Raw genomic sequence first — 16,973 nt, 5'->3', positions numbered from 1 at the left:
CTGCTTCGTGACCTCAGATGCGAACCGGAACAGCGGTCGCTGCCAAAGGTTCAAGTTCCAGTCTTTTTCGATTGGGCCAAGTAATCAAAATGGCGGATAATGGGAGCGGTGTTTGTAGCCCGCCATTGTTTTCCTCCTTAGAAAAGGTTTATTTCGCTTCTACAACAAAGGCAACTTCAAGGTAAGGGATCGGAGTTTACGTTTGTCACTGCGGAGGTATGCATTTCGTCCTGGATATAAATCCAGCAGCGCAACAATAAGATTTTACTACTTCCGGCTACGGGTCAGTTTTCAGCTTCAGGTGACCAAGACCTTTAGTTGAAGGAACGGGTAGCTAGAGAAAGCTGATTAGTTAAATTCTCCAAGAAAGAAGATACGAGTTTTTCTTCACTGAAAATTATGGCTGATTGTGAATTAATTCTCGCGCGTGTCGCCCTCCTGCTCTGTTTAAGCTATGAGCTTTATAATTTTACATTAGTTATCAAGTGAAATCATGTGATGATTTAACTTAAGCCTCAAGTAGATCTTTCAATATTGATGAGCATTTTTTTAAAGAACTTTTATGGTTAGCTGTTGTTGGCGAAAACCTGGATGAAGAGACAAATTGTCTTATTGTGCTGTGGGTTAGTCAAGTGATTTTGCAAGGTTGCTGTGCCTGTTGTGGGTTTATGTCTAGGACAATTCTAGAGTGGTAGGATTATTTGTGATTGCTGATGCTGAATGCTGATTCAGTTTCTTTCTTTTCTTTGTTAATTGTTATCAGCGGGTACATGTTTATTTATTGGCATTTTGTTATGTGTGGCTGTTTAAGAGAGGTTATCAAGATGGGGGGTGTGGTCGTGTACTCAGCTCTAAAATTTTTCCGTTATTCATGTACCACACATTTTACCTGTTCTCTGGAAACTTAATCCCTATAAACTGCCTTAGGTTCGTTGTCTTTAAGTGACCAGCTCACTGTTGTTGTCTTCTTTTGAGATTTCACTTCTCATGATATTAAATTCACTATTGTTTTAATCTTCATAAAATTTTGGTTTCAGGACACAATGTAGCCTTATTTAAGACAGATTATACTCGATGCTAGTCATGTTATTCACTAGTTACCGGTAAAGGTTTTATCTTTATTTTTGTAGATATGAAAAGATCAAAGGAACATTTTTAAACAAGTATGGTTCTCCTCCTGAATTCTATGTCAGAGCTCCAGGGAGAGTGAATATTATTGGTAAGCGTTGGTTATTCTGCTATCCTATGAGTAACTGCCTCTTGTTTAGACTGTCAGACAGAGATGATTAACACAATTATTAGTTTCTGAAGGAACAGTTAGGCTGCATTGGCAGGCAAGTGGAGCATAATGTCATAATGGAAACATCACCTTCACAAACTTGCTACAGCAGGGCAGCAGAAAATAGCACTCTCGCATTGTCCAGGACAAGTTGATTTTCCTTCTGGGCATTTGAGCGACTTTTTATTCTTTTTTGCCTGTTGGGTAAGGGATCAGGCAAGTTATCAGCCAATTTAAGACTTTCCCAGGGCAAGCAAAATTTTGAGAGCAACCTGTCCCCAGGGCAAGCTGAAATTCAAGTTTTTTCGAGCCTTGTAAACAGCGATTAATTGTAATACCATGATAAATTACTGCTGATTAACCTTTGCCTCCTCAAAAGCCCTTGTCCAATTTATTTCGCTGTTATTACTGGCTGTAGTACATTTCTTTGATTATACTGAGAACTCTTAATTATCATTATTACTGTTTGCAGGAGAACATATAGATTACTGTGGCTATGGAGTATTACCAATGGCTGTGGAACAGGATATTGTGATAGCCGTAGCACCTAATGATCAGAAAACACTCAATATATCCAATACATTCAATGATTTTCAGTAAGTGACCACTGCCTCAAAACAGGATCTAAAAATGTATCACACTTATTATTATTTTCTTTTCCTCTGATATCTCTGTGAAGGTTGAAAGCCAAGAGGAGAGAGAAAGAGTCAGAACTTACAAAATTAAACATAAACCATGAGATTGATGTAACTTAAAAGTTTGATTATTTTGCTTTAATTTTGACAGAGATTTTAGTACTAGCTGTGAATATTACAAAATTGATGGGAAAGAGTGGTACCACTATTTCCTCTGTGGTTATAAGGTATGAAGAAATTTATGATTTATGTACATGTTTTTAGAGCAGTTTACTTTATAATGGCTTGTTCCAGAAAATATCCACACCCCTCCTACTGGTTTTTTTTAGTTTGAACCACCCTCCCATGCCATTAGAAATACTAAATTTGGTTCATACTTTCCTTTAAAAGTCTTAGTTTGCTTTTGAGACCTCTCCCTCCTTGCCATTTCCAATAACCCTCCTTTGGGTGGGTAATGGGTATTTTCTATAGCAAACATATTCCTGTGTGAAATAAAATTTTGTAATTTCCACTTGCCGGTAACTGAAATCTAAAAATATTAATTCACCTCCAACTGATTGCTAAGTGAGAAACGCAGTGGCCTCATGGTTAATGCACTCGACTCTGGATCGAGCAGTCCTGGCTGGGGACATTGTGTTGTGTTCTTGGGCAAGCCACTTTACTCTCACAATGCCTCTCTCCACCCAGATGTATATGAAATGGGTACTGGCAAATTCAGTGCTGGGAGTAACCCTGCAATGGACTAGCATCCAGGGCGGAGTAGAAATATTTCTAGTCATTTCATGCTACAGAAACTGGGATAAGCTCTGGCCTGATAAGCCACTTGGCTTGTATGCAGACTTAACCTACCTTTACCACTGAATCCTACGCATTTCGTTTGCCATTAGTTACAAGAATTCTGTGGTACATCAAAATGGACGGCACTAAGTCATATTAAAAGAGTTTCATCTATATTCTCAGCTAGCCAGTACACCCTCTCACTATGCAATCAGATTGAGGTCTAGAAAACCTGCTGGATTCACTCTGGTTCTGCTTGTGTATACTGGCAGTTCTCCTAGAACTCAAGTGTGCTTTTTTTCCTTCATAGCAGACCCTGTTTGCATGGAGGCAGGGTCCCCTTGGTAACTGGGCTACCCAGCCAGGAGGGGTAAAACATAGCAGGACAATGTTTTGACATTGTCAGGTTTTATTTATTTTAATTCTTGTAGGGACTACTGGACCACATGAAGATTACATCTCCAGTAGGCTTGAACCTTGTTGTGGATGGAACTGTACCAAAGGTTTGAAATCTTATTCCTGGGATCTTCTTTTTATAAACAAATCTGACTTGTTATTGAAATCTTCTGCAAACAATTTTTCAGTGTTTATGACAGGCAGGCAACAACTGTTAGGATTGTAGGTACATGTGTGCAATGTGTGCAGACATATGGGTTATTGACCAAGTGTGAGGTCAAGATGGTTGGATATTGGTCAAGTTCTTTTTTTTGCGTGTTTATGGAATGAGACAAAGTCAAGGTCCATAAACTCACAAAAAAAGAATGAGGTCAATATCCAGCCATCCTGACCGAACAAGCTTCTTCAATAAAGAATTTATTATATGGCTTTCTTTTGGGACATAGCAGGTAGTTCCAAACGGGTAGGATAGCTCCATCTTGCCTGATCAGGTAGCCAATCACAGTGCAGGATGTGGTTTATCTTGCCTGCTCATGGAGCTGGCGATATAAGAAAATGCACTTTTGGCACAGTGGATTATGTTGCTGTTATTGTGTGCACGTATTGCTTTAATGAATAATTCTCCTAAGTATCATTATTTTACAAAGCTCTCTAAACCCCTAGCTCTTTTTCTGTTTACTTACATGTATCTTGACGAAGAGTGCAGGGTTGTCTAGTTCGTCTGCTCTGGTCTGCTGCTCAGGACTGGCAACAGTTCGTGCTAATGGACTTGAACTGAATAAGGTATGCAACACAAGTCAGTAAGGCAGAAACCATTTTACTTTTCATTACCCTAACATTCACTTAAATTGCTTAGTTAAACCCTTCCTTCCTTTGTGAATTTTGGCTAGGGAAATCCCAGCCGTCATTTGCAGGGGTTTCATTTATGTTTTCAGCAGGACTATAACTTGCTTTCACAGGTGGGCAAAACTACTTGAACTGATCTTCTTTATAAGAACAACTTTCTGCTAGATGAAAGTGAAGAATGATCATTGCAGTAAATTTTCCAATTCAAGCAACTGGAAAGAAGAAGCCTGAAAAAATCAGGGCTTCAACCGGATTCGAACCCGTGACCTGCGCAAATACCGGTATTCGCGAAGGTTATGGGTTCGAATCCTGTTGAAATCCTGATTTCTTCAGGCTTCTTCTTTCCAATTGCTTAAATTGGAAAATTTACTGCGATGATAATTCTTCACTTTCATCTACAACCGCAGTTCCTATATGAATTATTTCATATATACTTCACATTATTTCTGCTAGATGGTCAAACCAGGTAGATAAAATCATCCCCAAATTTGCCTGGTGTCCAGCCTGGAATAAAACCCCTGCATTTCTCTAGTCCCTTAGATGTTGCTGTCTTAAGATTCAGTTTGTAACACTTCAAAAATATGATATAGCCTTTTTTGTGCAATCAGTCGCCAATGAGCCTCACTCTTGTTAGTTTACTATGCTTGCCTGTGGGAGGATTGGGGTGCAATGAATTCAGCTTTGACTTTCTCTTCCAAGTCCTTATATAAATAGGATTTCTTCTGCTTTGCCACCCATGGGAAAAGAAATTCTCATAGACCACGTAGTCAGAAGTTGCCTTCTATCAAATAAACCATCTGGAAGGCTGTGAGCATTTACCTTGTCAAACTAACTCATGTCATTAATTAGCTGTTAAATCATCGTCATCATCATCATCAACTTAAAGTAGCCGAGAACTGACATTAATGCACATCCACACACATTGGTGTCTGTACATGCACTGCAGCACCCATGCATTGTCCAAAACATTTTTTTTTAAATTAATTATATTTATTTGTATAACAATTTACATGTACAATATAGTACAGCATATTTACAAAAAAAATAAACATATAAAAATAAATTACTAAATAAATTACAAAATAAAATAAAAAAGAAACAGGTGATGCTGGCTACAATCTAAATTGCAAACTATTACAATTTGTTTTATAATAGAAATTATAATATTTTTGCTATTTTCTTTGAATCCCATAGCATGAACTTGCAGAGGTTTGCACGAAATGTGAACGTTATATTGGAACTGAAGGTGGAGGGTAAGTAGCTAAAAGAATGTGAAACATGCTGAGAAAATAACTGTTTGAAATAAGCAAAAACTGAGAGAGAACTGTGGACTTTTAATTGATATATGAACCACATTAAGGCAGCCAAAGCAGTGATTACATGTGAAGGATCACTTTTAAACTCATTTAGCCTCAAGTCCGTGAAGTTCAATAGTTTGCCGAATGACTTGATCATCTGAAAAAACGTTTTGACTTTGAGGCACATAGACCGTTTTTTCTTTTGTTTTTGAACGAGCCCAGTTTGATTTAAATGAAATTAGGCGTGTCTAAAACTCATTGTCATAGACAGGTTTTGCGGCATTGGGGCTCGGACGCAAAGCCGCAAAATATTAGGAATGGCGTCCACATGGGAGCGGTAGGAAATGAATGAAATATTAAAGTAGAGTGTCGTTGATGCTGATAAAGATGTAACCGTTTTATTGTGTTTTACAGTATGGACCAATCCATTTCATTTTTGGCTGAACCAGGAACGGTAAGTAAAACAATTTCTCAATAAAACTATACGTATAAAAATACTTCAGTACTAAATGTAACTCAAAATATTGTTCATCTATGCGTCAAACTTTTCATGCCAATTAACGTGATTTATGTATCAGTGGACACTAAGAAGCACTGAAAGATAACTTTATGTACATGCAAGTAGTTGACTTGCCACTGAGTTAATTCTCCCTAACACGTAATTGTCCAGTTACCGGTCGTTTAACTCCCAAGTCAAGTAGCCCCCTAGCCGGTTAGCCCCTAACCAAAAGTCGATTAGCCCCCATCCACGCTTAAAGAGCGAGAAATAGACAGTGTTTTCGATTTCTGGTTGGGGACTAAACGGTCAGGGGATAATCAACTTGGGGGCCAAAGACCTGATACCAATTCTCCTTTGATGTTTTTCTTTTGCTTGTTTGTGACTTTATAGGCTAAGCACATCGAGTTTGATCCCATCAGGGCATATGACGTCACTCTCCCAGACGGTATTGTGTTTGTGATCGCAAATAGCTTGGTATGTATTTTAAGCTGAGTTTCTAGCGTTGATGCAAAATAATGTAGTTCTTTTACTTCAGAGAAGTCTAGCTCAGACAAACCAAATGTGTTCACTGTTTCAAAGCATTGCCACAATCCCTGCGGCTATTAAAATTCTCACGTCATTTTTCGAACGACTCAGGACTTTCATTTTATCAGATGTTAAGTTCCGCGCAACTTTTATCGCAACATCTAGTGTTACACTTGTCTGCTCCCTATTGTTCTTCTTATTTTTAGCAGAAAGTTGGGCTTTTCTGTAGTACTAACTTATCTTCCCTATTGGGGATGCTAAATGCATGGAAAGCGCGCGATTTTGTGATACATGGGTCCTCTTTTATGGTCAAAGCTTCCAAAAGGCTTGAGAGAATTGCCAAATGTAGCAACGTTTAGGAATAAAATAAGAAAATTGGACCTTTCGGCTTATCTAAGTAACAACAGCAATTGCTGCAACCTGTGCGGACAGTAAATTTTTTCGCCCGAAATAAGAGGCCTCGCTCATCTATTAAGAAGAGAGGACGAATATTTAGAATTTTAAATGTACATTAATATAGAATTTTAGAATGTTAAACTTTAATTAATATAACATTATAATTAAGGCGTTTCTTAGGACAACATATACTCTTTTATTTCCTTCCATTGTTAGCCAATATTTCAATTTTAATTTTTTAAGAGAATCCCATAATACTATTAATGAAAATTTTTAGGTAGAGTTAATACAATGTCCCCAATTAGCCCACATGGGCTAAATACATTGACACTTAAATAAGTTCTGACTAACTTAAAGTACGCGATTAATTTAAATCTGAATCAAAAGACCGTTATAGATACTAAGGTTGTTTATATGTAGGTGGAAATGAAGAAATCTGCAACAGCTGGGACGCATTTTAACGCCAGAGTTGTAGAGTGTCGGTTAGCGGCCAAGGTATGTTTGTCTAACTTTGACTAAAGACGGAAAAGAAGCTCGATGTTGTAAGTGACCAAGCTTGAGTTTCGGGTGTCTTCCTGAAGTCGAGCACTCCTGAGGTGCGACTCCGTAAAGGACGGCTGAAATCTGAGGGCCGATAGAGACCTTGTAGAAGGTCTCAGCATAAAATAAAATAAGTAAGAAAACTCCACCGAAGAGGAAATATTACGCCAGAATAAATTCTCAAACACTCTTCTGTCCCCGGCGAGGATTGTTATTAAAGAAACTGTTATGGAACCAAGGTTATGAATTTACCTCCGCTTCTTTTCACCCATAGGTGTTGGCTAAAGAAAGCGGCCTGGATTGGAAAAGTGTGCGACGTTTGAGTGAGGTACAGCAAGGCGACGAAAAGAGCTTGGATGAAATGTAAGCTGTGCGTAGTTAACAATGCGTCGTTTTAATTCAAATGGATCTCAAATGAACAGGTGTTTTCAAATCAAATGTGGAATATTTATTATTGTGATAGAACTGATTCGAGTAAGAATGTAACGTATGTTTTTTTGTTCGTGTTTGATACAGGGTACAGATGGTCGACTCGTGTCTTCATTCAGAGCCCTACACAAAGGAAGAGCTTTGCAAATTTTTTGAACTCTCGGTATGTTGATAGAACAAAACCAGGTGCAATTTGTGCCCTAGTCTCCCGGTCTTGTGATTTCTAAAGTAATAACTAGCCTTTCTTAAAAGGCCCCAGCAAACCAGGGGCCCGTTTCTGAAGGTCCCGAAAATTTTTCGCACCCGGAAAGCCATAGCAATATCTGGATTACAGAGCTGTTTTATTCACATATTCACATATTCTTAACACGATCAGTGGTTCTCTTCATTCAAGAAGTTTCAAGCGTATACGCTTCTCCATTTTTAGATACAGATGAGCTAAAAATGACTTTTCGGGCCCGAAAAGTTTCCGGGACTTTCGAGAAACAGGCCCCAGGAACCAGTTGTGTTTCCCAAAATTATTTCATTAGCGTGCAAATTTGTTACGGAAGGAAAACATTTTTTTGTTTTGCGCAAAGACGCTGAAATAAAATTTTCATCCGCAACAAATGCTTGGCTAAACTTTGAAGTGGTAACAGTCTGGTAACAAGCTTTGTAAATACGAGCAGATAAATATTTGCTGTAACCTCGCTAGAATTAGGTGCGCCCGGCCTCTTGGTTACAACTCAAGTCATTGCTTTTACATTGTTTTACAGGAGGAAGAGTTGATCAACCAGTGCATGAGTCCCTCAACTGCGGGTGTAAATAGCTTTAAACTTCACGACCGAGCCAAGCATGTCTACTCTGAAGCGTCTCGAGTGCTCAAGTTTAAAAACGTCTGCGAGGAAAAACCTGCTAACGCTGTTCAGGTAAGGACAGTACTACTGAAAATTGGAACGAATCCTAAAATAGTCGCCACTGATTGTGCTTTTGGGGCTGTTTTAATCAATAGGTGGTTTCCCTGTTTTCAAAGATTTCCGATACGAAAACCAAGAAAAAGTCTTCAATTAGAAAAGCCTCCTCTTAAAGGTGGTGGTTGTTGTTGCATTTTGTTTTGTGGCTGTTTTCCCGCGGGTGCCACCAGTCGAATGTTTTCCCGCGGATGGCAACAGTCGCATGTTTTCTCGCGCTTGGTGCCGTTTGCGTGCTTTTGCTGTGAGCTCTGATTCAGTGGTGCATTTCGTTATCGCGGCGTTTACTGTGATTGGCCAGATGTGATGACTTTGTTTTCGGTTATTTTCCGTGAAAACTTTTGTTGTTGTTGTCTTGTTTGTGATTAGGTTCTGGGAGGCCTGATGAACGAGAGCCACGACAGCTGTAGTAAGATGTACGAGTGCAGTTGTGAGGAACTCGACCAGTTGGTGAATCTCTGCAGGTATTCATTCAAATAGTCCTTACCACCTAACATACTCTAAAATAAACATCAAAAGGGACGGTAATAACTGTTTTTCTTACCTTATTAGAATTTGAAGCCATAATTGCGTGAAATCATCAAATATCTTTTTTCTCATGAAAATAAAAGACCTTTCTGGCCACTTAGAAACAAGTCTTTGCAACATGAATCACTGTATTTTTCAGGCAAGCTGGCGCAGTTGGTTCCAGGCTCACAGGAGCGGGATGGGGCGGTTGCACAGTATCAATGGTACCTGTTGACGTCATCGATGATTTCATGAAAAAAGTGCATGACGGGTACTATGCCGCTGACCCTGAGAAACTTCAACGAGTATCGGAGAGTCTGTTTGTTACTCAGCCAGGGAGTGGTGCGGCAATATTAAAGCTTAACTAACGGATAATTTTAAAGATTTATGGGAAGAGAACGTAGAGGGGTAAAAGATTTTTTTAAGAGACACGAGACAGTCTATTTGTTCACAGAGAAGTTAGTTTGGGTTTTTATTTTGTCAGTTTTCTTTCAGTAGAACTTTAGGCAGGTAGACATGCATGTAGGTATGTAGGTAGAGTTTTGTTTTCTTTGCGAATATTCCAGAACGTCATTAAATAGAAGGGCACTTTTCCTTGATGAGGCCATCAGGTTTATGTTTAAGGCCCCGCCAGTCCACACTACGCCGGAGAAATTTGAAAACGGGGTTTTCACTCTGAAAACGCAGCAAATGTTTTCCGTTCACACTTGGTCGGGAGAAATGTGAAAACGCAACAATCACCAGTCGTTTTGGATTTGTTTGAGGAAAGCTCTGTTTTTGTCACGGATTAGTGTGGACGGCAGGCCTAACCGTAGAAATAAAGCTGCGTTTTCAAATTTCTTCGGCGTAGTGTGGACGAGACGTAAAGGTTAGGAGTAGATTACGGTTAAGACGTGGTATAGGAGTTTGTTTGAATTATCAGCCCCAGGAATTTGATTGATTTCAACAAAAGCGGTTTTCTGATGCCATTGAAATACAATTTTGTTTTCGCTGTTTAATTGGTTTTCTTCGTTTACTGTTCGTGCAACGTACTCAGCCAATGAAAGAAAGGATGGAGAACCTTTTAGCCAATCAAGTCCAAGCTAAAACCAGTCGTGATTGGCTTAGTAGTTTTCCCGCGCTTTCTGTTGAAGATTACGCTCAGTCTATGGCACGACTTCCTAAAAGAAAACAGCTCTATGATAGCCTGTCAATGATCTTCATAAGGAAACTACTCTTTACAATTTAGGACTTTGAATTCCATAAAAGAGGCAATTTAAGATTTTTAAATTATTAGAGAAAGCTATCAAAGATGGTATTGCAAAAAGGCTTTATTGCCCTGTTTTTCATTTTTTATTCGTGAACGTTGTTGAACAAACTACAGCGTAGCTAACGGTAAATAAATAGTCCATGAAGTGAAGTCTATAAAGAGAAAAACATTTTGAAAAACTTTCAAAAACAAAGTCTGATTCGCACTTCAAATCACAACATTTTCACTTGATCTTGTTTACAGCTACAGATGTAAGTAATTTGATTAAACTTTATCTATTCAGACACCAAGGGAAAAAAAAACTAATAAATCATATTTTCTAACTACTGATGTTTATTTGTTCATTTGTAAAGCAAACGTCAATCTTCGTGTGCCCATTTTATCCTTTCCATGAAAGTTCTCAAGCTTTCTCTCCTCTTCCTTCTGTAGAGCGCGGGAACGAGGTCGAAATGACGAGTGAAAGACGTAACTTTACGGAGATGCACACAGTGACTGTGATTGGTTATGACTTGCGCGCGAAAATGCGAAACTGTGCAGCAGCCAATCAGAGACGCGACACGGATCTCTGTCAAGCTGCGTCATCCGTATGGAATTTTTGGGTGGAAACTCGCCCGAATTTCTCGCGGAAAAAAAATTCTATTTTCTCGAATATTTTCTCGAGGGAGGAAGAAATAAGACACTGGGAACGAGGTTGGCCATGAGAGAGGAATGGACCAATTTCGATGAATTAAAATTCAGCCTTACACAATAGAGCTGAGCACGAGGCTCTGGGGAATAAACCCCACAAACTCTGTAGTTATTCCCCAGAGCCTCGTACTGAGGCCTATTTTTTTAGGCTGAAATTTAATACATCGAAATTGGTCTATTTGAAAAACATACTGAAAACAGCTCCTACTGCAGAAATGAACTGTACTCCCATGATGTCAAAGGTCTTCACACTTCTTTTTGCAGCCTCTTGTTTGTTATTATAGTAAACACGAATAATAACAAGCGACGTAAATGACATCAAACTGAATGATATAACATACTTCCTCACCGTTTCATAAAACAACAACCCGAGCGTCTCATAAAACAACATGTGTATTTGTTTTTGTTTAATTAGTATAAATGAGAAGCGGCGGAATTTTGTGGTTTACCTTTTCAGCCTCGTCAATCGAGGAAATCTGCTGTGCAAATGTTGCCAGGAAAAAATCCAGTAAAACAACAAAGCCCTTCTGGCGCTTTTAACCGTAATGCGTTGTTTCCGCTCAGTGTTTTCAATATTCAATCCATTATTATACGTTGAAAGTTAAGTTAAGAGGGGCAAACACTCTAGATAATCACCGTTAAGAGGCGGAAAAGAGTGGTTATTTTAGAAGATCGTTAACTCGAAGAACATTTTAATTTTTTCGTTGATTTTTGGACAGCTAAGAGGTTCCAGACTGTTTAATTGAGCCGGAAAGGTATGTAGAAAAGTGAACGCCTACTGAAAAAAGGTTCTTTTGTCGGGCCGCGATCAAAGAAATTGGCTTTTTATTAAAAACTTTTAAACAAGCTACGTTAAGAGTTTAATGTAAGGTTTGAAAACTCATTAGTTAAATTGGTTTTTCCATTTAACAAAGCTTTTATCGGTACTAGTTCGCTCATTCATTCGAATAGGATGAAAGAATGGCCGAAGTTTTTGCAGAGCGGTATCTTAAGCGAAAGAACGTCGAGAGTTTTTCAGAAAACGCACCGACTAAATGGTAATGATTATTGTTTTACAAAATCTTCGCACTGCGAAGAATGTCGAGTATTCTGTAAGAAGATAGACGATCAAAGATTGAAAGGATGAAAGCAATTATATTGTATAGAGAAAAACGTCTTTCCTTCGCTGGCCTGTCACTAATCCGATTGATTGCCTCTTAAATAGTTGCCTCAGCTTTATTTCCATGTTGTTTTCGTTTAAGTGATCTTTGCCATTTAGCTTAAATTGCAATGAAATATTCATGGCATATGTTTTTTGTCTACATATACTGAAAATCAGATGGTAAGTTGGTTTTAAAAATCCCCCCTTTCAAAATCGCATTTATCGGGTCATTCAAAGAAGTTTTTCATCGGATTGAATGGCAGATCGATCATTAAAACTATCTCTATATCGCACTGAAAGCTGTGTTAAAAGTATACTTGCAACAATCTCTATTCTTCAGTTCGAAGTCACGCGAAATCCGCTTTCGCTATCATTGGCACAAATCTAGAATTCATTCGCTCAATTGAATGATTTTTAGCAGAGCTGGAGGAAAGAAAAGGCGAAGTTCATTCCAGTAGACTATGATTTACTAAATACTTGAAATATTTTTTATTAATTCTTCACAATCTCGATTTCGCGTCTTGCGAGTGTCAAATGTTCCATTCATATATCGCAGCAATAACGACGTTTCGGGATTTCAATCCACAATTCTTTACATTTGGAAGCCATTACAGTGTTCTGCATCAGTGTTCTGTTACAATGCTCTTGACATACAATGTGTCCATTACTTTAGCGTGCAGAAAATTTCCCTTATTTGACAGGTAGCAGAGATGGAAGGAAATTAGCGTTCTCTTCAAATTGTCACTTTTAAAGTGGTTTTATTTACATTATTAAGAGCAAGCAATGTCACTAGGTGAAAAGCAAGGATGTAAAATCCAGTGTAATGAAACTAAGAACAGTCAAAGAAAGCGTTGACTTTTGTATTACACGAAAAACCATCAAAATGTTAAGCGGGAAACCCAACTGAAAACCAGTAGAGAAGAAACGGAAAAGATCCACGGGCAGATACGACAGGGGTATAAAACTAGCATAGACAGTAGCGGTATTAACCTAAAATACAAATAAAAACAGGAAACACCTAAAAAATAGATGGTTGCCAAACAAGGAGCGAAGGAACACGCACGAAAATTCGAAATATGAGGCTAAAAAAATGGGCTCGTCTGGGACGCGTGTCAAGGAATTTTTCTTCCTATAGAGAAACGCCTCTTTAGACAATGAATCTCTTGGTATCTGGTTTCCCGTAAGACATCATCTCTTCGTAATCATCAACACACAGAATTCTGTTGTTAATTAAGTAAAATTTGTCCCCTACGCAGAATCTCTGATGGCATCTTTGACAGGAGAAGCACTCCAAGTGATAGACGTTTTCCCCGGCGCGCATCACCATCTCGAAGGCGGGAATTGTCTTGCAGCACACGGTGCAGAAGCCTTTAGTTCCGAACAACCTTAAAAGCGACAAATATAAACAATGAGTAATCTTTATCCGAGCCAAGTGGATACAAAATCGCATCCGGAGAAGCAAGAGGTCAAAGCAGTGATCCAACACAGTCGGACTAGCCAAAACGTTTTAACCCATTAGGCATGACTTAGTGAGGAGCTTTGGTCCGTGTGTGGTTCTCACGAATTGCCAAAAAAGCATGCCTGATGGAATATTTATCAATTGACGGACGTTTAACAGCTCACCGCTAAAAGGCTAGGAATACACTTGGAGGAAAATTGACATAGATGGACGGAAGTGCTAAAATGTGATCACATTTCTTGACAAGCATAACAAGTAAAGTATATTTAATAATGTGTAAAATTGTACTTTTGCGTGACGTTCTTTAGAAAACAGAGTGTTTTTAATCTAAGCACAGACAATCCGTCCCAATCCCATTAAATGCTTCACATCTGATTGCAGGCTGTCGTTAATAGAATCGTCTGCAAAGGTAATGAATGACAAGACACAAAACTGGAACATTCACGAAAGTGTCGCCATCAGTTAGCCAAACAAAATAACGACGAAATAAACCGATTTCATAACTAAGTAAAACGTCTGCAATTCAGAGAGAGAGAGAGTTAAAAATCCCAAATCTGTAGAGTAAATAGTGGACTGTGAAAAACACGTTTGCCTATACCCACCTCAAATAATCTCTTCTACAAAGAATTAAATTCGCTTTTGTGTAGAGAGTGGATCCAACTTCACCCAGGCGACATTCGCAACAGCCGCATTTCAAGCAATCTTCGTGCCAATAGCGGTCTAGCGCCTTCAGAAGGAATCGATCATTAATAGGACAACCGCAGCCTCCACACAATCGCTTGTTCGGGGGTTCTTTGAGAAAATCAAATTTCTCTGTCGCTAGAGAACAGCAAGAAAACATTATAACACTGAAAAACCTTCACTTATGTTTCAAAGACGCTAAGCGTTCAGAACGAAGTTACGTCTAAAATCCTACAATCAAAAATAATAAGAAACTTCATATAATTTTATTGAATAAACAAGCCCGTTTTGTCTGCGTAGGAGGCTAGTTTTCATACGATAAAGCGAACATTCTTTAAATCCATTGACTAACAATGTTTTTGCGTGGGACAGCTATTGTAGCACGTGTTGAAAGCGAAGTTCCCCTCAAGCACACGAAGGGTTTCTTTCACGGCTCGCGACGGTTGAAGGGTTTCAGCCGGCGACTGTTCGAAGCAGATACAAGGCAATACAGTAGCCATTGTTAGATATAAATCTCCCAAGGCTTTCCGTTATTGGCGTTGTGTTTACTAGCTCTCCACGCTACGATCTGATAGCACATAAACCGTATTACAAAGGTCGCCTAATCGACCAAATATTCCCAAACAAATCGAGGCACTCTGGTAGATAACTCACCCATCAGCCTTTCCAGAAATCCTCTGCTTTCCCTTGTGGATTTCCTCAGCGTCAAAGACGGCTCGTTTTTTCGCGACTCCACTTTACCACGTTCGTCCGACAGCCACGAAACTCAAACTAATATGATCAGGCATGATCACCGATCTCTATATATTCACATTTCCTGTCCATTAGCTTGACTGTCAATTACTATGTTGCGTTAATCGAAATCCAACTAGAACAAGGCCGCTTTCCTTTGTTCTGCAAATGACAAGTTTATTGTTTCATTTAGTGCCTCCACGTTCACCAAATGCGTGTCATTTGTCCAGAATGATTCAACACTTGATACCTCGAGGTTTCGAGTTCACGGTCTGTAGTATCGCCAGAGATCTTTTTCGGGGCGTTTACAAATTGGCTGCAAGAGATCGTTTCGAAGAGCGAGTCACGGTCGTGTGATCGTCCACGATTTGGCGACTTATTAAACGCAAATGACTTTGTTAGTACAAGGAAAATTTACAACTTCTATGAGCAAATATTTAGACGTGTCGATCTCCCCTATTGTGCCGCTAATGTTTTTTACAGACATCGAAGTGACAAATAGTTTGCTTAAGAAGCTAATTAACATTTTACCGGAGATGGCTTGAAAATAACAACGACACTTCTGGTTATTGTTAAACAACAGCTTAACTTCGGGAGATTCGCTCGCGCGTTTTATGTGGCTTTCAGTCCCACAATGTATACGCATCGATACATGAACGATCTTGACTTTCCTGGCAAGTTTCTGAAGATCTCAAAACGTCATGTTTACCGCTGCCGAGTCAGACAGACCTGGTGAATGATCATCACTGCCAACTAAATTGGATTTTTCTTTGTTTATAAGGCGAAAAATTAATGACCTCGGTGGTTAATAGAAGCCAGTCCGGATGTGAATCAAATTACGCGTAAGAATTTACGGCTCGTCCAGGGTAAACTACACTTATTGCATCCGCGAGAGGACTTTTTATAAAAAGTACATTATTATTTCTTGAGAAGGAACCGATACAGGCAGACGATTGCTATAACAGCTTTGTTCATCCAATTAGTCGTAACGCTGAGCAAACTAAGATTTTAAATTCTCCAAATGAAATTAACTTCAAAAATTATGATTTAAACAGCATGTCCCCTATGTAGGCGACTTTCTGTCAAAAGAAAACATCGACCTCACAAAGCTGGCATATTCATTAAAAGATAGAAAACAGAAAGCTAATGAAAAACACAAGGTAATTTAGACCTGTCAAGTTTAAAATTTCAGCAAAAATTAAAAATACCGGAGGCATTGATTGCAATGTGTGAAGTGAGGTACTTAGTAACTTGACAGAAGCGAAAAAATGTTGAACCCGTGGTAAACAGGTGTACAACCCAAGGAAGTTAAATAGATGCTTTGAACTGCGAAATAAAGGAGTTATAATATGAAGACAAAGTAAATAAGCTTGGTATATTTATACCGTCGAAGACGATAAATTGATACACTCTTTAAAAGAGTAGTAATAACCTAATCATTTTATAAGGTTATATGTTGGCGGATGTCGAGTTTTGCGCCATTTGATTTCGAAATGTCCTTGAAATCTAAAATTTTCTCATTTTGAGAACAAAGAGCATGGTAATTCTTATATTACAGTAACTAACCCTGAAGCTCATTCAAACTGTTTGTATACGTTCCCAGCCATTGACAGGTAACAAAATTGTTGGTTCCAAGATGGATTTGAACAAAGGCTGATTCATTCTGTAGATGTGTCTGTCAGTTCCTCAACAAATGAAAAGGAAATTTATGCTCTTTCCCAAATTTCAAACGTGGGTACACGCTTAGCATTTTCTTAGGGCGTTCGGCTCTTGTCTTGGAAAAAAAAAGTTCCAATTACGCTAATTCAGTCACTAAAGACTGCTCAGATCCAAACCAATAGAAGATACACGCCGGAAAATTGATAGAGCTCAGTTGTGGAATAAATTACCTATAGAACTAAGACAAGCAACTTCATAAACCGAGTTCAAGACTAAACTAAGTCGCCA

At 38.8% G+C, this 16,973-nt stretch overlaps 2 protein-coding genes across 2 annotated transcripts; one reads left to right on the top strand and one right to left on the bottom strand.

Annotated features, from left to right (window-relative positions):
- The first annotated feature begins 17 nt into the window (after nucleotides 1–17).
- LOC145491097 (N-acetylgalactosamine kinase-like) lies at nucleotides 18–10,652 on the top strand. The gene is made up of 15 exons (XM_081470233.1): nucleotides 18–181; nucleotides 1,131–1,219; nucleotides 1,752–1,875; nucleotides 2,066–2,141; nucleotides 3,123–3,194; nucleotides 3,787–3,870; nucleotides 5,128–5,186; nucleotides 5,646–5,685; nucleotides 6,121–6,204; nucleotides 7,072–7,146; nucleotides 7,466–7,554; nucleotides 7,708–7,783; nucleotides 8,376–8,528; nucleotides 8,940–9,034; nucleotides 9,238–10,652. The coding sequence occupies exons 1-15, from the start codon at nucleotides 18–20 to the stop codon at nucleotides 9,443–9,445; spliced, it is 1,488 nt and encodes a 495-aa protein (XP_081326359.1). The 3' UTR covers nucleotides 9,446–10,652.
- Nucleotides 10,653–10,739: 87 nt separating this feature from the next.
- On the bottom strand, nucleotides 10,740–16,466 carry LOC145491098 (LIM domain only protein 3-like). Its single transcript, XM_081470234.1, has 3 exons — nucleotides 14,949–16,466; nucleotides 14,216–14,432; nucleotides 10,740–13,539 (listed from the first exon to the last, which is right to left on the bottom strand). The coding sequence occupies exons 1-3, from the start codon at nucleotides 14,950–14,952 to the stop codon at nucleotides 13,302–13,304; spliced, it is 459 nt and encodes a 152-aa protein (XP_081326360.1). The 5' UTR covers nucleotides 14,953–16,466; the 3' UTR covers nucleotides 10,740–13,301.
- Between the last annotated feature and the right edge of the window lie 507 nt (nucleotides 16,467–16,973).

This window comes from Orbicella franksi, chromosome 6 (assembly GCF_964199315.1).
Source record: "Orbicella franksi chromosome 6, jaOrbFran1.1, whole genome shotgun sequence".
NCBI classification, from domain to species: Eukaryota; Metazoa; Cnidaria; class Anthozoa; order Scleractinia; family Merulinidae; genus Orbicella; species Orbicella franksi.
The sequence above is the reverse complement of the archived record's forward strand: the minus strand, read 5'-3'. Positions and strand labels throughout refer to the sequence as shown.